The following is a 25,281-nucleotide window of genomic DNA, read 5'->3' on the forward strand; positions in this document are numbered from 1 at the left end:
TGTGTATTCATGGCTTTTTGTACCAGATTAAGACGGCATTCTCAAGCCTAACATTTAAAAATAGCTTTCTCGCTAAATACTTTTATTATTATTTATCGCCGAGTTCCATAAACTCACGAGAGAGGAGGGTTCGCAAATCTCGTACTGTATCACTCAGGCCTACGCCGCAGATGTGTCATCTTTGATGTGGGGTGCAGGTGGGCGACAGTGTTTATTTATAGCAACGTGTTTCGAAGTAGCACACTCTGGTACTCGTTAAAGCTAGCAGGATTTTCTATTGATTGGGGGGGGGGGGGGGAAGAAATCAGTGCCATAATTTTAAAAGCCACCCGCTCTCATTTTTAAAACCCTAATCCCTAAAGTTATAAATAAAACATTAAGACATTAATCATAGGAGGGTTCCTCCCCCTCTTTGAGGAAAAAGTAAAGGAGGACTCACTACAAAAGCATAATGTAAGCAATAACAAAGAAAGAAACTTCTATCACTCACAAACTCAACAAACTAGCTTACACCAAAGCCTTTATTATACAATTAAAAAAAAATTCTAAATAGCTCACAGATAAAATCATAAGCATATATGACTAAAACAGTCTCAGCTAAGGGAAGATTAACTACTGACAAGGATTATATTGTATATTAATAAATAATACACTTATCAAAAATATGTTTCTTAATTATCAGGCACATTTATGTTACTTCTAGTTCCATTAGCAACAAAAAGTGTCTAAGGTATTATACATTTATAAACGAATATTACAGTTACCTAATTGTTAAAAACTTAGATATAAAACTAAATGGTAAACTATATTTTAACTCATAGTCCATCCTAATCAAAACCATGTTTTTACAGGTTTAAAAATAATTTGATTTGAACAGGTTACAAAAAAGTATTTTTAATTTACTTCTAAATTATCTATAAAAGGAAGTCACAATCTTCAGAAATAATCTTTTTAACCAAAACTAATTATGTTGTTGCAATATAATAACAAATTGCTGGACGCCACTTTAAAAGGACCATCACAGACAGTCTGTACTTTGTCTATTGGTTAATCTGGCACTGTAGCTGATGACTGATTCAAGATGGGAGAATTGGCAAACAAACAAAAATTTCCTTAGATCAAACCCACGCATTTATAGAGTGATACAAATTTAAATAAATCACAGCTACAAAATAAAAAATTCAATTAATATATAGGACTATTGCAGTATAAAAAAATATACGGTGTAAAGATGTGATAAAGTGGCATGAGGAATGACAGAGAAATCTTTTAAGTTTAAGTTAAGCATCAGGCTGTTTGTAGTAAGTGATTTGAAAAAAAAAACAATTATTTATCCTTTATGTAGGTTTATAGTGAAAAGTAATAGAATAATACATTAAGTCTGGTATGACCAAGTTAAGCAACTAACTTCACCAGTGGTTCTAGAAACATTTACTTAGTGTAGTAATACGAGGGGAAAAACACAAAATGCTATTCTGCTAATAATTCAGCACTCATCCTGCAAACAAAATGTTGTATTGTTAACAATTGAGTTTTCATTAATCTTAGAAAATGCTTATTCATGAACTTCTTATGAAGCTAACAAAAAAAAGCAACTACTTTCATAGAATTTCAATTCTGAACCAAATCTACCTACATTACACACTGATATCAAAGGTGTGTTTAGGTTAGGTGAGTGTGTAACAGGTCAATGAAGTCGTCACTAGTGAATATTGTCTACTTTTGCAGTCAGCAGAAAAACACAGCTAACACATTCAATAATTCTACAGCCTACAGTCCTAACTAACAGTATCCATGCTAACAACAGCAAAACAATCCAAGTTTTAAACAAAGAGATTTGCTAAACGATTTTGCATGCAGATAAATCCAAATTTTTTTTTACGGTTCTTATATTTCTCTAAACATGTACCAGGTAAAATTTCAGTCTCTGTTTTATCTGTGAGTCTGTACAGGATTTCAAATAAACAATAATAACACAATAACTTGAGGAAAAACATTCCAATAACCTGACTATATAAAACACAAAAGAACATGAGAGAATCCAGAGAGCAATTAGTTTATTATTTTTAATCTAGATCTAGAATCACTATAAAAGACAATCCTTTCCATCAAAAATGTCAACAAGGTATTGTTATTTAAATATAGTGTACTGGCATTTATTTGAAAAAAAAAACATATTTAAAAAAAATACTTGTTCAGAACAGATAGCAATAATTTGGATCTTAGAAAAATAAATTTGTTATATTACTGGGATTAATCTGAGGTAATGTAAGAAAATTCTGTCCTTCAACAAAAATGGAAAACAATGAAGCTAAAATAAGCAAAACAAAGTTTCTAAATGAAATGATATGTAGGAAATACAAACCTAAGGTGATTATCACAATCAGATTTTGAATTAACATTGATACACAATACAAGAAATTAAAAACTTGCCAGCAATCAAACAAGAAAGGCTTACACTAAACCAATGTAAATCTAATCTTATGAATGACACAAAAAAAAGAGTGAATTTGTTCAAATAAGATGTTACTTATAAAATTATAATATAATACAAACAAAATTGAAAGTAAAAATGTTGATTACAAATTACTAGTTCGATATACTCTCAGCATAACCATGCAAAGATATAAATTCTATGTTAACTTCTCACACCAATACAGCAGTTATATAGGGACTTTATTCAGGTGCATTCTTATTTAGTTAAATTATATTGGAACACAGCTTGAGAATGAGTAATACATGATGGTTATTCAACACCGTGGAGAGAAAAATAAGGTTAAATATATATAATTTAAAATATGTTCACACACAAAAGCACCATGGTTCATTCAAACTTTGTATGACTAGTATTTCATGGTAAGCTATTTATATTTGGATATTGTGTAAAGTTTTAATTATAATGGAACAAGATGGAAATGAAATTGAAAGTATGAGTGAGGTAAAAAAAAAAAAAAACATGGTATAGACATGGTACAGAGCATTGAAAATTAATCTTAAATATTGATGGATTCGTTATCTGGACACAAGCTGTTTAGCAGTCTACAAATTTATTTGATTTATAAGTGTGTTTTGATGAGATTCATTTAAATAAAAATAAAATTATTATTTAAATATGTAAAATGAGAATGTTTTAGAGAGAAAAAGAAGCAAAACAAAAAAAAAAAAGGTCAGAGTAACCACTTCAAAGAATAAAACTAGATGCTAACAGCATGAAAACAGTGTACATCTCACAACTTTAACACAACACTGCTAAGATGAATTTTCTCATAGAATTCTCCCACACATCGCTAATATTACTATTAGAAATAAGGTTTATATTGCCTAATAATATAGAAATAGAAGCAAGCTTTCTTCTTTCCACTCTCCTAGTTATTTTCTTAAAGTGGTGCATACTTCAAAAACTAACAATGAACACAGTTGCTGAACATACAATATTTAACAATGAGCCACAAAAGTCTCCATGCTGCCCACATACCATATATACACAATACTAATCTACAAATTTGGTTAATCCATTGCTTTTCTTTTTTTACAGCGGCTAATATAAAAGTTAATATTAAAATAAAAAGACCCTTCAGATCAAGGCAGCACTAGGTAGACCTTCCCACAAATAATATAGCTTTAAAATTATAATAACATAAATTTAGCAAAAATAGCTTAGTTTTGAAAGCTTAGGAAATATTTTTTATTACAATTAAGTGTAAATATGTTTTTTTTTTAAATAATGTTTAATTATATTTAAAAAGCTCTGTGAAGTTATGTTATACAATAGAAAGATGTAGATGATGTGTTAGGATGAGAAATATTTTTAGAAAACCTACAGAGCACATCCACCAATGTCAAAGTTCACACTCTCAGTAGTCCAGTTGTTAGTACTGCGTTCTGGTCTCGTATGAAGTAGTGGTGGTAGTTGTGGTGGCGGTAGCGGCAGTTGTGTGATGGACACCCCCTTGCCACATTCTGTACATCAGGTAGGTGTCAACAGCATACAGGATTACAGCCACAAAGGCAAAAAACTGGAAGAAATGGAAAATATCCAGTATTGCATAACATATGGATACTTTGTACAAAGTTTTTAAAAATAAAATTATTAATGTAAAGTAAAGAAGAAAATAAAACGGGAATGAAAATAAGATAGTGCGCACACATTTCAAATGAGTGTAAGTTTACTGTAAGTAACTTGTACATACTATTAAACTAAAAATAACTAGGATCAGTGTGTAACATCCACATTGACAAAGAACACATTGGAACAACAAAAATGTATACAAGATCATATTAAAATTTTAAAAATGTTAACGGTTATATCATTTAAATTTAAATCTTACAGAACATAATCTTTAATCTCCCCAGTTTTTAACGTATACAAAATTATAACCTAAGCTGGCATGAGAAGAAAAACATGAAACTTACAGCAGCAGCTCCAACTGCTGGCCAATAGGGTGCCCTGACTGCGCAAACGATGGCAGCAATTAAATACAAGACCACGATTACACAGTAGTAGATGAACAGCTGTAGATAAAGATTTTTTTAATAAAAATCATAAACGTAATTTAACATGTTATTCTTATTCATTTTTTACATTTTAAATATTCGTTATTATTATTATGGGCACTGTCTAAAATTTTAAAATTAATTCAGAAGATTATAATTTTTTGTACCACAAAATTGAACTGGAAGCTAAATTTGCTATACACATCAAAGAAATGCATAAGAAAGTTGATCAATGTAGTAATGAGGGCTGTGACTGCTACAAACTGCACCCAGCCACCACCTGCTGGTGACCAGTAATCAATTGACGCACAAATCAGCACGAGAATATTCACAACCTGGCGAAAAAATAAACTACCATTATCTAAATATTGGGTACTTTTTTCTCTCATTTACCTCAAAAACAATAGTCTTACACTTACAGATTAAATTTATTTAAGTTAAAGGACAGTATTAAAAAGTATAATAGGGTATAGTTTTCAAAAATTCACTAAATAGTAAGAGTGGGTGTGTATTTTTTTATATTTTAAAATTTCTTTACAGAAAAAATAAAGTCAATTTAAATTTTAAATGTATTTAACTTCACTCTAAATGATTTATTAAAAAGTACTTACTATCTCAGCTATCTTTAGAATACCTGGCACTGTTCTAACATACTCAGGGTGCGGTCGTATCGCCGAATCACCTGTCCTTTTCTCAGTTGTCTGCTCATAAGTTGTTTGTTCCATTTTGGATCTGAAAAATAAATATGTGTTTCAGAATTCTATTTATATTTTTGTGCACTAAAAGATGATACAACAATCTGTACATGATAATATTTCCATAGATGAGCAAACAACTTAAAACAAAGACAATTTTGGTTAATGTACTGGTAATACTCATTCAGTATCTAATAAAATTAACACAATAATAACAGACTCAGTTTTATACAAAATCAGTTAAAATAAAATGATAGTATTGATAGCCACACAAACAAGAGAACAGCAAATGCTACAGATCTATTCCAGTAGTAGTAGTCTTATTTTCATGGTACAACAACATACAGTAAAAAGAAGTAAAATAATTCATGTGAGACAAGAAACTGGAAGTGGAGATTGATTTCAAGATATCCTAAAAGGAGTCTGCTTAACATAGCGAGAAAATGGAATCTAGAATGCCATTATCAGTGCATGATAAAATTGATAAAAAAAAGAAGAGGAATATACTCATAGAATTAAATAGGCAAACAATAGTAACATGAGATGTAAATGAAATCAAAGTCGATAAGATGAACCCACACTGTTAAAGACTATTTTAAGGTTGTTTTTTTTTCAAGCTTTCCACATGAATTAAACTCCAATAAAAATGCACAAATATCCAATTTTTATCTAATTAGATATTTAATTAAACATCAAAAATTAATTTAAAGATTACTTAGTAAGTAACGTTAAAATTAATTTAGTTATATTTAATAATGATAAAAAGGGAGATAACAGGATTATGGACAAGCAATCAACCAATTACTTGAATTAGCCATATTAATGAACTAAGTTGGTGTTTAGTTGTTTTCACATCTGAGAGCTGACTAAGGATGTAAAAAGAATTCCAGACATAGATATGAGGAAAATTTTCTATGTATTGTTCAAGAGTGAATGCTCTTTAAAGTTGTAAGGGTAAGGTTTGACATTATAATTACTTTTGTAATTCATCAACTAAAAACATTATTATCTGTTATCAAGTTTGTAAATTTTGGTGTGCATTAATATATTACTTTTCAGTGAGAGTGAGATGGTTTGAATATTATATAACAGACATGTAGCTAGAATTACTGGACTCAAAATTTTTTTATCCTATAGCTTATAACCATATACTATAGCAAATAAGTTGTTAGCTAAATTAGAAGATTAGGCCTAGTACCCAAAAGTATATTATCTATATATATAATTCTCTTCTGGGTGACGCTAGAAAACAAGCTGTAACGTAAGCGAGCTCCCTACCACCCCCACCCCTACATTGTCTGGTGAGCTGTGGTTCACGCTACACAAGCTGGGTTAAGTGACGACTATTAGGGGCAGAAAATTTAGTTTGAAACGATTTTAAACGTAGAAGGGGGGGGGGGGGGGGTAACTAAGTGGAGTTTACTTTAACGGAGGGGGGGGGGGGGGAAGGAGGGGTTATCGTCCTTAACGAGTTACTTATAGTGTTTTATAGAAATATTTTCAGTGGCAGCGTTGGTACTGTCGAATTCACAAATTATGAATTACTGAAAAGTAGAAAAAACAACAACTAAATAGCGGTGTATTATAAGCCGCGGGTCGGCTCGTTAATAATATTATCATTAGGCCTATATCAGTTTACTTCAAATACTTAATTAAGAATGAAGAAGAAGAATAAAGTGTGATAGGGCACTATATATGCCTATCGCCCCCTGAATCAGTGAACGAAGTGGAATTTATATACTATTATATTGAAATTATATATTTATAACAGTGTCCGACCTCCGAAAATTTCAAGTGTTGTCCCCCCTCTCCCGGAGAACAAAGTCTGGAATAAACACTGGGGATGACCATAGGGATAATTATTAATTAGCTAGATTAATTAAAAGTGCCTTTTTTTAATTAGGGGACCTACCTAAGTACTAGTAAGTACTACTTGACTCGTTACTTGAGGAATTTTTGCTAGTTCTAGATCCTAGATTACAAGATTTAGATTAGATCTAAAATTGATCTATCAATATCTCAACTAACAATCATATTCATCATATAGATCTAGAGATCTAGTACATATAATACTGATCTCTAGATTCTAGATCTACTAACTAATGTGAACTGTGAACCAACACTCAACAGGTGCTCGTTTACTAAGTTGAAGTTTACTTGTTTTTGTTTAAAAATGTTATCAATCAATGTTATTGATGTCAAGAGGTTGGTTATGGTCCGTTTTCCATGAGTGTTTATAATTTAATAGACAATGGTGGTGAAAATAACCCATGTAGATCTAGAATACATCAAAATAGTAAAAACTAAAAACATTTATTGGTAGACGACACGACGATGACGATTAAACTTAATAAACCGTGACTCGGCGCACTCAACTGGTGGTGTGTGCTCGTCATCCGAAGACCGAGTCAACCAGCGAGTCGATAAATTGATTAAATTCTTCACAGATCTCGGGTTTTGTTTTAAACTTCAGAAACGAATTTAGATCTACATTGTAGACTATTTGTCGAGCGGAATTTTAAAATTGAACTTACACTTATCAAAAGTATGGGCGAACAGTCACTGATTTATGGGCGTAAACCGTCAACAACACTATTCAATCTTGAAACACAACAATAAGCAGTTTTAACCGGAAGATAACACTAGCGGCATAATCAGATGGGGAATAACTCTTCAAATTAGCATTCTTTGTGTCGATTTCTGGTAAGCTCCCTTGGGTGGAAATAAGTATTCTGTGTATTGTATTTGTATGAGGGCAATGGGTCATTCATACATGACTATACTTTTGATTTTCAGCCTCCCAAGACATTCTTCAGTTCTTCAAAATGATCCTGTCTTCAGGTCTGTCTTGTGTGCCCTCTCCTCCACAATCCCCTGCAGGGTTTCTTCCAGGCATCTCTTCGGAGGGGAACCCCCCCCCCCCCCCGAACGAAATTTATAAAGTGCCTGGCTTTCACATTAGTCACAGTGAGCCTTTCACTGTGTGTCCCACCCAGCGCCACTTTCTCCTTAATTGTACTGTAATGGCCTCCTGCCTTGTCTTTCTATATAGGTCTATACTAGGCACTTTGTCCTACCACCTCAAATGTAGAATCTGAGACATTTGTTAAAGGTCTGTATCTTGTCTATGCAGATCTTGGTTCCCTCACTATTTCTCTGCTCCATATAACAAAACCACCTGGACATTTAAATTTAGAATCCTAATTTCTGTAGTGTTGGAGATGGCAGAGCTTTGCCATGAAAGCTCAGCAGGCTATATTAATTCTAGCATGTCTTTTTTTCTAGAGGTGGATGAAAGGTGAAAAGAGAGAGGGGGGTAAGGGGGTCAGAAAGGGTTATATCACGCTTGAGCATTGTATAAAGTAATTTTTAAAACTGAATTTATATCAGTTATTGTGCATTTTAAAGACTGTATATTGTAATAAATATGGCAAGAACCCTAACCCAGACTAAATCTAAGCTAGTAATTTAGAAAAAAAATTCTTTAACGGCAGTTCTGTGAATGGGGGAGGACTGAAGTGCAGTCTTAAGTGTCAATTATGTAAAACTTCTAATGATATGGTAGTAAAGTCTATTCTATTACTTTTACTTCTGTCTGTTTAAAGTGTAGATAAAAATAACTTCAAATCTGAAAAATTTTCAGCCCCCCCCCCCCCTCATTCCAAGGCCCTTTATTTTTTCAGAAATTTTTTTTTCAGGCATGTCATTGTTCCTGTTGATGCAGATCTGCTCCCCTCTTGCACCATGCTGCACCACTTCCAGACCAAAATTTTTATTTTCAGACCAAACCAAACTGGTCAATGCCACAATGCAAACAAACATTCTCACTAAAAAAATAATTTTTAAACAGTCTATCAAGTCTTAAATGAAAAAGCATAAAGTCTGCAATTGACTGTATGATTTAATCTGACAAAAGGACACAATTTTGTAAAATAAAGCTCTAAACAATGTTAAGTCTAATTTAATCTTTAAAAAAAAAATGACCTAAATTTTGTATAAATAAAATTCTAATAATAGTTCACATATAAAATGATTTAAGTAGTCTATAAATTCTCTAGTTAAATTAAAGGCACAGCAGAAGCAGATTGTACTGTTAAAATAAAAAATTTTAACACCACACAAGGGCTGGTAAGTAGGTCACCAACCAGTTCTATGGCTCAATAAAACCTGCATGAGCTATAGAACTGGTTGGTGACCTACTTACCAGCCCTATTGTTTTAACTACAACATTCAATCACACTTTTTTGTAGTGAGATAAATAAAAACAAAACAGGCAAGCACCCATGTGTGCTGTAAAAATAGTGGTTACGTCTACATAAAATAAATCAACAAGTTTGTCACAATTGTCTAGTTATTAAAGGCACAACAAACAGCTAATTGGACAAGTACAGTTTATTATCCTTCCAAAGATTGCTACCTAATTAACATTTGTTAAAATATACTGCAAACACATTTTTTAAAAATAAAACAACCTTTTTTTCAATTTTAAAACATTTTATCAATTAGTACATAGAACTAACACATTTTCCAATAATTAAATAAACTATAATGAAGTTAAAATGTTTCACCATTTAATATCCAAGTAATTCCAGTAATATCAAATAGGAAAAGAAATTAAGTACGGCTTACCATTAGACTCAGAAATGAGTATTTGATAATAGCCTAAAATTAAATAAGGTGCAAAAAAAAGAAAAAAGAAAAAGTAATGACATGTCCTTTCTTAAGCAGCCAATCCAGGGAAACAAAACTCCTTGAAAACAAAAAGATCTATTAAGTATATTTCCTTTGATCAGAACATTTTATTTTAATACTGACTGAGCAAATTATATTATTTAAGGTCAACATTACAAAAACGGTAAACGGAAAAAAAGTCACAGGAAAAAAAAACACAGAAAAAAAGTCACAGTTTTTGCTAGGAAAAAAAGTCACAGAAAAAAAGTCACAGTGGAAAAATTTTATCGGAAAAAAAGTCACAGAAATAAAGTCACAGAAAAAAAGTCACAAAAATCTTTTTAGAAATATTTTTATTAATTTGTTAAGAATTGTAAAATTTTGTATGTTTATTATTGTGGGTTGTATTTTTTTATAGCATAAATTATTTATAGACGTTAAAAGCATTATGATTTATAACAATTGTAAGTAAAAATACTCTAAGATAATTTACACAACAATCTCAACTTGTTACGTATTTAGTTAAATACGCGGTAGAAAAGTTAATTATAAAAGAAATTTAGGCAAATTTTGCCGTAGGCTATTCTCTGGTCGGCCTCTCCTCAGTAGGCATTGTCCGAACATATTTTGTGTTGTTGACGTTACGCGTCAATGACCGCCTTTGAACCTTGTCGGCTTTCTGTTTTGATCCTAAGTTTTGTCATGTAATGAGCGTGATAAATGTGGGCAGTAAAGGTGGTTGAACTAAACATAATACATAATTATTGTTGCCATTAGTTGAGGGCAGCAAGTCAGATGAACTTACCATTTCACGGTAATTTAATATTGGTATTTAAAAAAAAAAACACGATGAAAACCGTGGACTTTGGAGCATTCTATTAAATGCTACTAATCTTAAGTCTAACATAATTACAATCTACATACTTCATAATAAATATTTTTAGATGAATTATAAAAATTCCTATGCGTATACAGCCTACACACATTACATTTAATTAATCCTAAGTTAATTTGCACTCTCTAAATATTTAATACATAAAAGTATTAACAAATATCATGCAAATATATATTTGTGACTTTTTTTCCTGTGACTTTTTTTCCTGTGACTTTTTTTCCTGTGACTTTTTTTCTGTGTTTTTTTTTCCTGTGTTTTTTTTTCCTGTGACTTTTTTTCACAAAAACAATGCTACTAACAATTAGGAATTATTATTACATTACAAATTCAATTACATTGTAGTTGTAGAAAATAAATCATTATAAATATGAATGAAGGTGTACATTTTAATTTCTAAAGAGTAAATATTTTCAATAAATAGTGGAATATCTTTTGTAAAAAGTGCACAATTTCATCACATTTTTATAACAAATGCTTATTGTTTAGGAATTTTTCTTAATTTGCTATGATGGTCTTGCTTTATTGGAATGGTCTAACAAAAATGGTCATACATATAAATGACAAAACATATCTATAGAGCTTTTTGTGGTAGTGTTGAGGATTAGTAAAAATAAGCTAAAATTGTATGTTTGTCTGTCTATCTATCTCTATCTGTCTGTCTCTCTATCTACCTATCTAATTTAAGCTATCATTATTGTTTTTTGGTGCTCCTACAGATGTACTGATACTAGGTACAAAATTAGCTTTAATATAAGTTAATAACATTAACACATTTTATAATAAAATATTAACTAGTTCAGACAACCTTGAAAGGTGTTTAAATAACACTGAGCACATTTAATATCAATTACTATACAATTACTAATGTTACATACACAGTATACTTTTACTTCAGACCTTACTAAACAGATTTTTAAATCTACATTTATATCTCAATAAAAAACATAATTTAGAAATTACTAGTTTTCCCCATTGTTAATAAATCTGCCGTTGCATTTTAATCTTGTAACATAAGAATTTTTTTTTTGCAAGTGGTTTGTTTCAATATATAACAAATTAAAAGTAAATTTATTTAAGTAATCTGTGTATATAAAATAAAAGTTAAAAAATTGTAGATTATTCATAAGATATACATTTCTAAACTCAGCTTTATCAAAGATATCAAAAGATAAATTTGTTCAAGTAATTTTAATTGCACATAGAATTAAGTTAAAACTGTAAACAAAGTATACACTTTACACTCAGCTTTCTCAAAAAATATCAATTGATATTGACTAGACATATTAAACTAGTGGAGTTGCTTGTGAAGAAAAACTATTTACATTATATTGGAGCATAGATTTGGAATGAGTTGTACACAACAAGTTTGAAAATAGTGGAGAACTAGAATGTGTGAGATTTGATAAAAATAACTTGACATAAAACCACTGTTGTTCATTCAAACTTTGTATGAATAGCATCTCATGTTAAACTATTATAACTGGTATTGTGATAACTTAAACTGAATAGTTTAGAATGAGATGGAAACTAAAACTATGAATAATATCTTTTAAATTGCAGTACTGATATTGTATATGGATAAAAAAATTAAATATTGATAAAATGTGTTTGGACACAATTTTGTATATAATACTAACATGAGTTACGAGATTTATTTAAAATAAATAAATATTATTGCTTAATTATTTAAACTTTTTAAGAGATAAAAATGGAACAAAACCACATCTGAATAGCCACCTTCAAGATTGAAGTTAGCCCATAACATAAAGACAGGTGACTTGTTAAACAAATTACTTTTAAAGATCTGATGTCTTTATGAATAATGAGTCGTTCTTTCTTCAAAATAATGAGCCAATGAGGTGTTACTTTGCCCATCTTTGACCTTTGATCTGCCTAATGGCTAATTATTTATGACATTGTTTTTAAAAACTCATAATTAACACTTGGCAGCTGAACATATGACATAACTATGAGCGGTACATTGATACAAGCGGTTTACATTTATCAAATGTATACACAATACTAACTTAAACACTTAGCTCATCCATTGCTTTTCAATGTTGGGTAAAATGAAAGTTAAAATAAAAAAGACCTTTCAGAATAAGCCAATAATTCATTAATAATATTGCTAAAGAATATGAAGTAAAATAATAATACTGCTGGCCTTAATGAAGGTGAAAAACTCTGCAAAAAACAGAGGATTGTGTTGTAAAATAATTTTAAAATTACACTTTTTACATAACCTAAACTCAAACAAAAACAAGGAGTGTATATATATTCTATTTATATTAATGTGGTTTAAAATCAAAAAGGTAAAAAAAAGTACAAGTTTAAGGTTTAAAGTAAACAAATATTGTTTTACAATAACTAAAAAATTGTGCATTGTTTAAAAATTAGGTAAATACAAACAAATAAGTTAGAAATACAAAACAAAGATATAAATATGGTTTGACAATTGGTCCCTTAGTTTTGAGGCTCAAAATAAAGGGTATAAAAACATATCAACTATGACATAAGGTGATGATACAACTATAGTGCTAAAAGGGTTAATATTTTAAAATTAAGAAATGATACAGGTAGCAAAAGAAAAGAGTTCTGTTCAGTCTAGGCTAAGAAAAAGAAGATTAAATTAATTGTAAATAAATAGAAAGAGAAACAGAGCACATCACCCAGTCTCAGTGCATCAGCTCAGCACATCAGTAACACTACCGTTGTCCAGCTTTTAGTACTGTGTTTTGGTTTCATATGTGGTTGTGGTGGTTGTGGCTGGGATGCTCCCTTTCCACACACGGTACGTAAGGAATGTGTCCACTCCATACACAGCCACAGCCACAAAGGCAAAAAACTAAAAGTTGGGAGCAAAGATATTGATAATGTATATAGAGTTTGAAGCTTACAAATCCATTCAATTTATTGAAGTTAAAGCAAAAGCAATAAAATTAGAAATAATATAAAGCAGATAAACCTTAAAGGTAAGAAATTGATCTTTAAGGTGAATACAATAAATATCAACATTGTACACACACATTGGCAATAAAGATTTTTATGCAATGATAACATTTGAGCATTACCTATTCATGTTAGTCTTGACTTAAGTCTCAGATTAAACAGGAAAGTACTAACAATTTTTACAAGATCTAATACAAAGCTTATCAACTATAAAAATACTATAACTATTGATAAATTAAGGGGGTTTCCTTGGAAATGTAACCCACCCCTATAGCACTATTTAACTTAATGAACAGATCTAAGCAAGAACTTACAGCAGCAGCTCCAACTGATGGGAAGTAAGGTGCAAAGGCTGCACAGGAAATGCCAGCTGTAATGTACAGGAACACAAACACACAGTAGTAGCAGAACTCCTGAAGGTAAAAGTTAAAGACATTTCAGATACATTGACAAACCAAAGATAAATACATTTCAAATACATTGACAAAACAAAGATAAATATATTTTGAATTGCTATTTCTGCTGAAATGGTTGGGTTGATGAAGTACAAATGTGTTTAAGCTTGGGAGACAACCACAAATAATTTCACTCAGGTGTTGGGGGGGGGGGGGGGGGGGGGGTGTGTGTGTGTAAAGTCATATAAGGATTTCGCGAGATTTGACATTGGAGAGAGGTTATTAAAATTGTTGACATTTTTATGGACAACCCCTTGGTATTTATTTTTCAAAAGTTTGTGTAGATAAACCAAACATAAATGTATTATACTTGTTATATTGTATAATACTTGTTATATTGTATAATACTTGTTATATTGTATTATACTTGTTATATTGTATTATACTTGTTATATTGTATTATACTTGTTATATTGTATTATACTTGTTATATTGTATTATACTTGTTATATTGTATTATACTTGTTATATTGTATTATACTTGTTATATTGTATTATACTTGTTATATTGTATTATACTTGTTATATTGTATTATACTTGTTATATTGTATTATACTTGTTATATTGTATTATACTTGTTATATTGTATTATACTTGTTATATTGTATTATACTTGTTTTATTGTATTATACTTGTTATATTGTATTATACTTGTTATATTGTATTATACTTGTTATATTGTATTATACTTGTTATATTGTATTATACTTGTTATATTGTATTATACTTGTTATATTGTATTATACTTGTTATATTGTATTATACTTGTTATATTGTATTATACTTGTTATATTGTATTATACTTGTTTTATTGTATTATACTTGTTATATTGTATTATACTTGTTATATTGTATTATACTTGTTATATTGTATTATACTTGTTATATTGTATTATACTTGTTATATTGTATTATACTTGTTATTTCTCATATTAACTGTTTGTTTTCAACGTGCTATTACATTTTGTTTTTAAAATAACAAAGGATAATAATTTGTTGTACCACAAAACAGAGCTTGGGACTGAATTTGCTGGCCACACCGCAGAAATGCAACAAGAAAACGATCAGTGTTGTAATGATGGCAGAGACCCCGACAAAATACACCCAGCCTCCGCCTGAAGGTGACCAGTAGTCAATGGATCCACAGATCAGGACTAGAACACTGACCGCCTGGTGATACAATGCACATATAGAAAGCCATCAGTTAAGCCCCCTGCCATGTTGTTAAAAAAAAAAAACAACTTTATTTTAAAAATGAAAACCCAATCAATTATTTTAAATCTATTATTTAAATCACTTCAACATTGAATTTCATTGAGCAATAAAAATCATTAAAATTATTTTTATATTGTAAAAAAAAAATACAGCAAAAAATATATAAAACTAATAATTAAATAAATCTAAAAGCTATAACTAAAAATACTTACAATTTCAGTTAATTTGAGTATACCTGGAACAGTTCTAATATATTCACGGTGCGATCCTAACCCTGAACTGGCGATAGCTTTCTCAGTGGTTTGTTCATACGTTGTTTGGTCCATGTTTTGGGATCTCTAAAAACATATCTGTGTATTAGAATTTTAATTACCTTTTGTGTACAAAAAACATACACAAAATGTTTAATGTTTTTATAGTTATATGAGAAACATGTGAAACAAATTACAGCCATCTTATAAATACACTGCAAGGACGGCTTGATCAAGGTACAGCTTACAACTGCTATGTGGAAAGTCTCAACTTTGGGTTCCGGACAAGATTCATTCTGTAAGATGTCCTAGAGCCCACACAACACTGATTCACGTAAAGGAAAACATAAGCGACGAGCCATAGTGCTGACCACACTATCCCTCATATGCTAAGGTCATTGAAAAAAATGAGTTTTATTTCATCTCCCCCAAGTTTCTTGGGCACGAATGGGATATAAGATGATGATGAAGATACACTATACTGACTATACTGTAGTGTAAGTAATAAGGGCCTTAACACTTAAAGTTTGACAAATCAGTGTATAAAAGACACAGCAACATGAACATAATAAGATGCCAGTAGTTATCTATTTTTTTTTATATAAAAGCATATAAATATTATAAATATTAGGCCTACAACTTATACTTTATACTATACAGAGAAGTAGCTGGAAGGGAAAAAAATCTGTTATTAACATTATTTTAATTAAGATCATTTGGGGGTGACACCAAGACGAAAAATTGCACAATCTATTTTAAAAAATGCTTTTGGCCAGTTTAATAAATGATTAATTAGAGTTAACAAGACTTTTACGTGCAAATTGACGATCCTGACAAGCGATGGGGGGGGGGGGGGGGGGAGCCACACACCATGGAAGTAAGTAACTGAGCCTGTTACTAACACAGTTACTTAACTTAAACTAGAATCTAGCTAGATCTAGATTTCTAGATCTAGATCTAGATCTAGATTAGATTATCAAGATTGTCTAGCTAGATCTAGATCTAACATTAGGCGGTTTAAATTTTAGACCTAGATCTACTTACATTATAATAAAATTGCGAACAGTCTCAGATTTATGGGCGTTGACTTTCAGCACTTTGAATCTACTGAAAGTGGACAATTCCTCTTATAAACAATTAGCAATTTGTCCGGAAGATAATACTGGCGGCATAAACAGATGGGGAACTACTCTCTTTAAATTAGTGTTCCAGTGTTGACTTCTGATAAACTCCCCTGTTTGGAAACATACCAACAAAGGCATCTAAACACAGAGGCGTAGCGAGGGGGGGGGGGGTGGTGGCGGGACGTATGTCCGCGGGCGCCGAACTTAGGGGGCGCCTACATGGGTTGGAAAAACAAATTGAAAGTTTGAGGGGGGTGCAAACCGAAAGTTTGTCCCCGGGCGCCGGGAAGGGTGCTACGCCTCTGTCTAAACATTCGAGCGCAAAATGGAGGATTGGGACGTAACTGGTTATTCTTTGTAGGCTTTCTGTATATCACACTTACACAACTTATTTTTTTTTAATTTATTATGTCAAACAAGTTTTTTTACACGAACTCTATTCATAGAGGGTGTTAGCGTCCACTACCGCTATGTTAGGATTTTCTTTTACGGTCAATATCAAGATGGGTTAACGATATCAGCATAATTGATGCGTTTAGTTACTATATTGAGTGTCACGCCAAAGTTTCTATTGTTCCCAATTTATGAATCCAATTATTATTATTATAATTGATATGTAATTTTTGGTTACATTCACAATATATTCCCATCCGTAATCATGTGCATTTTTTTTTTAGTTTTGATATTTTACGGTCAAAGAGAAGTTACCAATGATATTTTCTTTTCTTGAGTATCGTTGTAGTTGCTCCCCTTTAAGGTAAAGAAAAATAGTTTACGGTTCTGCTGTAGCCCTGGTCTGATTTATATAAGAGACCCAATATACTAAATATCTATTTTTTTGATACAATACATTTTCCCCACTTGTTAACTAGCAAACGAATTTTAAAAAAATAATGATGTTCGACGATCGAAAAGAGATAACCAAAAAAGGTACATTCAAAAAATGTTTGTTGCAATTGCTCCCCTTAGACTAGAAAAAAAAGATCTGGTTAAAAAAGTATTACGGTTCTGCTAATGCTCTGGTTTGATTTATAAAATAAGAAACAACCATGATTTCCGCGTCCAAACTACTTCAACTTAAAAAAATAAACGGTTTTTTAAATAAGGGAGGTAACCAAATATATTTTGTTAGATGTGTAATTTTTGCAGTTGTTCCTCTTTGACCACAAGATTGAGCACCTTACACGATTTTTAACTGCACATTAAAATTTTAATACGGTGAAATATCTATCCATAATAGTTCGTCAGGTATAGGTTGACACCATCTTATGCACACACACACACATATAAATATATATATATATATATATATATATATATATATATATATATATATATATATATATATATATATATATATATATATATATATATATATTTATATATGTGAAACTTCAGACCTGGGTGTGCATTTATAAGCTTCAGAGAAAATAAGAGAAGAGCTAAGCTGAAAGTTAAAACTACATTTTGTTTGTTATGCTTGACATCTGTACTGGTTCTGCAGACTTGCCACCAAAAACACATACAGCTCAGCTCCTATCTGTAGTACATCTAGTTAAGTCTCAAGTCCTTGGTAGCATATGCGGTCATTTTTTCATCAATATTTTGGATTTCCAAGGATACACAACTGGTGGTTCCTAAATAAACAAACTAGTTCTGTTTTTTTAAAGATAAGATTTCATGTTATTTATTACACTCCAAGGGAGGCAATGCATTAATATTTGTATGTAATTTAAAAAAAAATTTCTGTAATTTGAATAACTTAACACATTCTGTTCATAGTTACTTTTAATTCATTTGGATTTGTGGAAATAAAACAAGTTTAAAAAAAAAAATATTATGTAAAAAAGTGTTTTAAAATAAGTGAGCAAAATTACAGCAAAATTCTTAAAATTAAAACTGAACATCTAATATGTGCTGTACATAGCTGGGGTGTTAAGTCCACAAACAAATTAAATGAATATGTTTACAATTTGATCTTGGCAATGTTGAACATACATTACAACTACACCATGTTAACTCATACAGTTTTACTGATGATATATTATGTAAGAGAGTTAAAAAACAGGGAAGTAACCCATGTCAAAGCAAATCTAATAGAAATAACTATATTTAAAAAAGCATACATAATAACTCTTGTGTAAATAGCACACAGGCACTAACCTTTTTTGTTTCACATTAGCTAAAAGTTAATATTTCTTTAGATTAAGAACAGGTAAATTTAGTGAGGAAAATTAAATTAAGTACAATTTAAAAATTTAATTTAAAAAAAATAAAACTACAATAACAGGACATAACTTCGTTACAAAAAAATGTGACAATTCAAATCTTGTTGAGACCTAACAGTCCTTATGTGAGATGTAAACACTTCTTTTTTTTATGAAATCAAAATGAAATGGATTTACTTCCCAGTTGGTAAAACTAAAATATGATGGTAATATTAATACTGATTTTTAAAAAAACTACTGTAAAACATCAAATAAACAATTAAAATGATTCATTTGAATTGCTTATTAATTTTAAAGGCAGAATAAGTATAAAAATATATAATTTAGAATAACATAAATACGTGTATATTTTCATTGATCAACAACAGTTATAAATAGTGGAATGGTTATAGCATCAATCACTCTTATAAGAATTACATCACACTTTAATAACTCTGTACTCAAAAATTTTATTTTGTTGTTTGCACTTTATTCTAATTTGTCTCTGGTATTTCAGCAGCTAAATACAATGTATTCTAAAATAAATATATATTCATTCATCAATAACAAGAACACATTTTTACAATAAAGTATTATATATTGACAATTTATTTTATGTAATTTAATAATAATTTAATAGTTTAATTTAAATACAATATCAATAATTATAATTACTACATTTTCATTTAAAGATTTAAATATTTGATTTACTGCTATTGTTATTACATTTGCTTGACACTAGAAAATGTACATAATTATTAAGACTTTTAACTTATTACCTTCCTAAATTTCTCTCAATAAACACTAACACAGAGAATTTTTAAAATTCTAATGAATAACTGATAAATTGCATAAAATCTTTAAATACATTGTTTAATTAAAAGAACATAAATTATTCACAAATTCAATAACCGGATTATTTATAGTCTGAAATAATGATTTTTAAACTTTATTAGTTTATAATATAGTGTTTAGTAAATACAAATTTAAAAAAAAAATTGCTTTGTAAATTATTCAAAACATTAATCATAAAGTATTTTAAAAAAAGGTAACATTAAATTTTTCACAGCTCATCAGATTTTATAAAAATAAGAATAATCTAAAAATATCAGCCAGAAGCATTCTGAAGAGTAATTGGTGTATAAAATAGTTACGGTGGTAGGTAAGTAATTGCACGGGCTCAAAAGTTAAAGGGTGCAGTAAAGTTTGGCAGCAAGAAACAAAATGTTTAGATAGTCATGTTACTATACTAGTCATAGCTGGATCACAATACATTTCACAATAAATGTTTATCACCAAATGTAAACATAATATGATCATTTAAACAGTATTAAATTTGGTTAATATTGCTCTATGTTGCGCTCAGAGTTGTACTCCTGAGTTTTTCCTGCGCTGGAAGAAGCCGACTGATTTCTTGATGACCGCCAATCACGGAATACAAAGAAGAAATTCCCACACAGACAAAACATTGCGAAAAAGCCAAAAGCCTGTAGAAAAGAATTATTAATTAGCTATATTGGTCTAATTAGTCAAACAAACAATTTAATTAACTTAAGATATCACTGGAATAATATAAATCGTTTTTGTTTGTACTAACAATACGAAGATAAGTTAACAATAGAGTGGGAGGGGGTGTTAATTAAAGTAGCTCAGGATTAAGTAGAGACTAATGCCCTAATGAAATGACAGGTTAACTACTCCCACAAACACAAAGCAAAAAGAGATGCTTTTAAAAAATGGTTTATAAATATTTCTTATGTTAGAAAATGATGCTTCAATTTACTTTTATTACATTAATTCATATCTGGGTAATTTGAAAAGTTTAACATCTCACTGCGCTGTTCAGTGTTCGAACTCTAGATGTGTCTCGTAGGTCTCATAGATTAATGTGTGTATGCTTCACTCAAAATTTAGCCATATAATAAAGGGGCACAAAACTCTACAAGCAATTTTCAACTCCTTATTCTCCTTCAGAGAATGTAGTGAAACTATATGGTTATTTCTTTAGGCGATGTAATTTATCAGTGTTTGATATTTATCAGAATGAAATGATCACTCAATACAATATGCACCAACTGCTACTCTATATGTAACAATTGATACCCAGTAAAGATATTGATTGACTTACTGCACCAGCTTTATTATAAGAGTAAAGATATTGATTGACTTAATTATTATAAGAGTAAAGATATTGATTGACTTAATTATTATAAGGGTAAAGATATTGATTGACTTACTGCGCCAGCTTTATTGCTGTCTTTGCCACATGCCTGGGCGGCCAGAACAATGTTTGCAATTAGGTAGAGTACGATGTACAGTATCAGGTAACCCAGATCCTGAAAGATTACAAAATTTTGAGCACAAATTATGTACAGCATTTTTTTTTTAAATTTCATTTTCTTTTTAAAAAATACTAACTGAGCTGGGTATTTTTGTAGTACTAGTCACAAAAATAATTTAAATAACTGGTAATTACATTGTTATACATCATAAATTGTGAAACATCCCTCCCCCCACCCAGATATAAAAGTCTGAAACCCCTACTTCTTACCGTGAAAATAAGTTTTTTAAATACCAGGCACATTTTTTAAAAAATGAGTTAACTTAAGTTGTGTTATTTTCTATTTTTCTAAATTTTCTGTTATGGTGAATTTTCTTACATTGAAAAACATTTTACACTTTATATTTAACATTAGACAATATATTTCACAGAACGCACACAACATTTTTACTTTTTCATTGTTTAACCTAAAAAATTTTTTAAATTGTGTGGTTATGAAAATGTTTACAATCAAATCAGAGACAAAGTCTCACACAGCTACTTACTATAAGAGTCCAGGGCAGTAGTTTGAAAAACAGTTTTGTATTCAAAGTCAGGGCAAAAAAGAACCACAGAATCAGAAGGGTGATGAATGATGACATAGTGACAAACTCAAAGAAGTTGTAGGTGGACGAGTAGCTTTTATCACACACATCTGACCGTCCTGAGGCGCAGCAGATAAAAGCAATAAGTGCTATGCACTGTAGAGAAGAGAAATAACAAAGTACTGTAATTCTTGTTGATTACTGGTAATTATTGCCATATTTGTAAGCATGGAGGTTTCTGAAAAGTTGTTGCTAAAAAGGGAAAATTTAGAACGAGTTTAACTAAAGTGTTGTGATGATGTAAAGGCTAATAATGACCAGTCAATAATTGAGCAGGATGATCAGTTTATAAAACTTTTGCCTCATAATTTAAACAATCAAAATTACACTAAGTACCAAAATATTTTGAAACAGAAGATGTACTAAATAATATGGCATAATTAATCAACTTTTCAAGTAATGGATGAGGAACTATCCCGAATTGATTCACTATTAAGAGTAGTGCTTCATGATTCATCTGTCACCAAAGTTTTTAAGTAGCCAGTACTGTTTTGTCAACCTTTCATATTAAATAACAAGCAATGTTTAAGTTATTTATGGTTAAAGTATTAAGGTTAATGTTAAGACTATCAGTCAGGTAAGTCAATGTTTGTGTTTGAGAGGGAAGCAATTCAAACTGTGTACAACTATGCCTGCTATGCCCTGAAAAGACAATGGACAATGCAATTTTGTTTTCTGAAATCCAGATTATAGACTATACAAAGGGGCAAAAGCTGTGATTTTTTTTACTCATTTTAAAAAAATATCTAAAAATTACAAAAAAATTACTAAACATTATTAATAGAAAATAATCTACTCTCTAACTATTTACTTATTAAAAAATTGAACATTAAAAATAGAAAATAATCTACTCTCTATTTACTAATTAAAAATTTTCTTACTGCAGCTGCTACTTTTAGAATGCTACTTATAGACTTGACATATGATCTGTCTATGGGAAATTTCCAAATGTAAATTGTATTGCTGTTTTCAGCTGTTGGTGAACTTGTTTCCTCCATTTAAATGGTTAATGTTGAATTCAATTACTGTAAATATAAAATAATAACATAAATACAAATATACATATATTTTACTAAGTTGGTAAATGTTGACTAACAAAGCATGAACAAAGTTTTTAGAAAGAATAAATTATATGATATAGCACCAAACCAGCAGGCTTTTTTGGTTTTTACAAAACAAAAAATGTGTTTTTATTAGTTTCTTTTACTGCATAGTTTTACCCCCTGGAGTTGGGAGGATTAGGCCGAAATGTATTATTTGTATGTGACTAAATAGTACTACTACTAGTCAGTGTTTCTTCCAGACTTTATTCTCCGGGGGGGGGGGGCACTTGAAATTTTTGGGGGGGCGGTGGACTTTCTTTGGGGGGGGGGGGGGGGGGGGCGGACACTGTTAAAAGTATATATTTTCTATATAAATTTCATTTCATTTGGGGGGGGGGATGCCTGGAAGAAATTCTGCTACTACAACTTCTTCTTCTTTATTCTTCTGCATTCTTAATTATCTAGTGTTGGAAAGGATTCCCTCCAACACAATTAAGTATACGTGTAAACTTGTTATGCGCCATATCATATAGGCTTTTGACTCAGATTTCAGCCTGCTTTTCTTTTTGGATTTGCTTCCATAGCCTTTGTCCAACCAAGAACAAACTACAAGGCAGCAGTTGTTTGATTTTGGAGTTGACTCTCCTAGAGGAGTGGCTGTCCCCAGCTGACTAGACTCGTCTGCATAAGGGTTCAAACTCGAGACTTTCGGTTTAGCAGCCATGAGCTTTACCCGGCTTGACCACTGACCCCTTACTACTAGTACAATAGTAGGCTACATCTATATATATAATTCTCTTCTGGGAGACGCTAGAAAACAAGGCTGTAAACGCGCTCCCTACCATCCCCACCCCTACATGGTCTTAGTGAGCTGTGGTTCACGCTATGTTTACCTGCGTGGAGTCGGGTTTAGTGACGGCTATTAGGGGCAGATAATTTAGTTTGAAACGATTTTAAATGTTGGGGGGGGGGGGAGGAAAGGGGGGGGGGTTATGGTCCTTAACGAGCTACTTATCGTGTTTTAAAGAAATATTTTCAGTGTCAGCGTTGGTACTGTCGAATTCACAAATTATGAATTCAATTACTGAAAAGTAGAAAAAACAACAACTAAATAGCGGCGTATGATACGCTGCGGGTCGGCTCGTATTATAAATTTCAATGGGGAAAATAAAAAAAATTTGAACATTGCTTAGTTTAAGATAGGAACAATTTGACATGAGATAATATAGATATAATATTATGATATGAGCAATGACGATGTTATAGAACATATAAAAAGTGTTTTTTAGCTGATTTGTCACAGTTCTATCTTTATTCTTTACTTATTCTAATATTCTTAACAACATGTTTATTGTTGGGTTTTATTTTAAATTACAAGCTTTACTTTACAGTTTTTTACACAATCATTTCTCAGGCTGTCATTGACTCATTATTCATCTATGTTTTATTGTAGGCCTATCTATTAATCTAAGAATAAAAGACTAAGTTCAACAAGTAACAAGTTGATCTAGATTTCTAGAACTAATATCTACTAAAAAAACCCACTATGACTAGAATCTAGCTAGATCTAGACTAGATCTAGATTCTAGATCTAAGATTTTTTTAACTTCTTGGAACTTTGGGGAAAAAAATAATAAAAAAAAATACCTTTCGGCTCCTCGCCCTCGTTTAAGTCTCGGCTAGCTGCTACGATCTAGTCTAGATCTGATCTGATTTTTAGCAGTTAAAGCAGTAAAGATACGACTGATTATATTATTATATAAAAAGCAACTTCATACTCAAATGTTGATATTGTTTAGGCACATAGACTAGCTCTCTAGGTCAATAACAGTGATTAACAGGACCGGAACCAGAGTATAGTGAGTAATTCTCTATAATATCGAAAGTATTGCGAAAACGGAAATAGAATCACTACGCAGTCACACCCACTTTTAGTATCGAAAAATTAAAAATAACGATTACTACTTGTAGTAGATATACTTGCAAAACAAAAGAAAAAAAATCTCAATTAAAACTTAAAACAGGTTGAAAGCGATCGCAGTGGCGTAGTGAGGTCGGGTGTCACCGGTGCGGCACTTAATGGTGTCACCCCCCAGAGGCGTAGCGACCCTTTCAATTTTTGATTTGCACCTCTTAAAAGACTATTTAACACTCGAATTAATCACTTAATTAAATGGAATTATCATTTTTCTCTATAAATTTTGCTATTTTTTGCCTTGGTGTCACCCCCCTAAATGGTGTCATCCGGTGCGGTCCGCACCCCTCGCCCCCTCCCCCCCCCTCGCTACGCCTCTGAGCGATCTTACCCATATTAGTTCAATACTAGATCTATACTATACACGGACAAAGAATAGAT

General features: G+C 30.9%; 3 protein-coding genes across 4 annotated transcripts; all 3 read right to left on the minus strand.

The window, feature by feature from the left end:
• Window positions 1-507: 507 nt before the first annotated feature.
• Window positions 508-7,818, minus strand: LOC131953247 (plasmolipin). The gene is made up of 5 exons (XM_059316352.1): window positions 7,724-7,818; window positions 5,106-5,226; window positions 4,662-4,829; window positions 4,414-4,512; window positions 508-4,016 (listed from the first exon to the last, which is right to left on the minus strand). The coding sequence occupies exons 2-5, from the start codon at window positions 5,217-5,219 to the stop codon at window positions 3,870-3,872; spliced, it is 528 nt and encodes a 175-aa protein (XP_059172335.1). The 5' UTR covers window positions 5,220-5,226; window positions 7,724-7,818; the 3' UTR covers window positions 508-3,869.
• Window positions 7,819-11,040: 3,222 nt separating this feature from the next.
• LOC131953229 (plasmolipin) lies at window positions 11,041-16,780 on the minus strand. Of its 2 annotated transcripts, none has more exons than XM_059316326.1 (5): window positions 16,671-16,780; window positions 15,588-15,725; window positions 15,163-15,330; window positions 14,019-14,117; window positions 11,041-13,600 (listed from the first exon to the last, which is right to left on the minus strand). In XM_059316326.1, exons 2-5 carry the CDS (start codon window positions 15,699-15,701, stop codon window positions 13,478-13,480), a joined length of 504 nt encoding a protein of 167 aa, XP_059172309.1. In that variant the 5' UTR covers window positions 15,702-15,725; window positions 16,671-16,780; the 3' UTR covers window positions 11,041-13,477. The 2 variants fall into 2 exon arrangements, with proteins under 2 accessions (XP_059172309.1, XP_059172308.1); XM_059316325.1 differs by having other exon boundaries at window positions 15,588-15,713; window positions 16,671-16,778.
• A 1,757-nt stretch (window positions 16,781-18,537) lies between these two features.
• Window positions 18,538-24,812, minus strand: LOC131953255 (CKLF-like MARVEL transmembrane domain-containing protein 4). The gene is made up of 5 exons (XM_059316362.1): window positions 24,573-24,812; window positions 22,764-22,907; window positions 21,784-21,978; window positions 21,195-21,293; window positions 18,538-20,444 (listed from the first exon to the last, which is right to left on the minus strand). The coding sequence occupies exons 2-5, from the start codon at window positions 22,878-22,880 to the stop codon at window positions 20,298-20,300; spliced, it is 558 nt and encodes a 185-aa protein (XP_059172345.1). The 5' UTR covers window positions 22,881-22,907; window positions 24,573-24,812; the 3' UTR covers window positions 18,538-20,297.
• Window positions 24,813-25,281: the final 469 nt, after the last annotated feature.

The sequence above is a fragment of the Physella acuta genome, unplaced genomic scaffold (assembly GCF_028476545.2).
Source record: "Physella acuta isolate Inbredline_101_S28 unplaced genomic scaffold, ASM2847654v3 ptg000914l, whole genome shotgun sequence".
NCBI lineage: Eukaryota > Metazoa > Mollusca > Gastropoda > Physidae > Physella > Physella acuta.

Excerpts from the sequence above, each read along its gene's own strand:
- LOC131953247 (XM_059316352.1), bottom strand. The coding sequence starts at position 5,219 with ATGGAACAAACAACTTATGAGCAGACAACTGAGAAAAGGACAGGTGAT. Across the intron at positions 4,830-5,105 it reads TTCTAAAGATAGCTGAGATA|GTTGTGAATATTCTCGTGCT; the intron begins GTAAGTACTTTT and ends TTTTTTCGCCAG. Across the intron at positions 4,017-4,413 it reads CAGCAGTTGGAGCTGCTGCT|TTTTTTGCCTTTGTGGCTGT; the intron begins GTAAGTTTCATG and ends CATTTCTTCCAG.
- LOC131953229 (XM_059316326.1), bottom strand. The coding sequence starts at position 15,701 with ATGGACCAAACAACGTATGAACAAACCACTGAGAAAGCTATCGCCAGT. Across the intron at positions 15,331-15,587 it reads TACTCAAATTAACTGAAATT|GCGGTCAGTGTTCTAGTCCT; the intron begins GTAAGTATTTTT and ends TTGTATCACCAG. Across the intron at positions 14,118-15,162 it reads GTCCCAAGCTCTGTTTTGTG|GAGTTCTGCTACTACTGTGT; the intron begins GTACAACAAATT and ends TTTTACCTTCAG.
- LOC131953255 (XM_059316362.1), bottom strand. The coding sequence starts at position 22,880 with ATGGAGGAAACAAGTTCACCAACAGCTGAAAACAGCAATACAATTTAC. Across the intron at positions 21,979-22,763 it reads TTCTAAAAGTAGCAGCTGCA|TGCATAGCACTTATTGCTTT; the intron begins GTAAGAAAATTT and ends TCTTCTCTACAG. Across the intron at positions 21,294-21,783 it reads TACTGCCCTGGACTCTTATA|GATCTGGGTTACCTGATACT; the intron begins GTAAGTAGCTGT and ends GTAATCTTTCAG.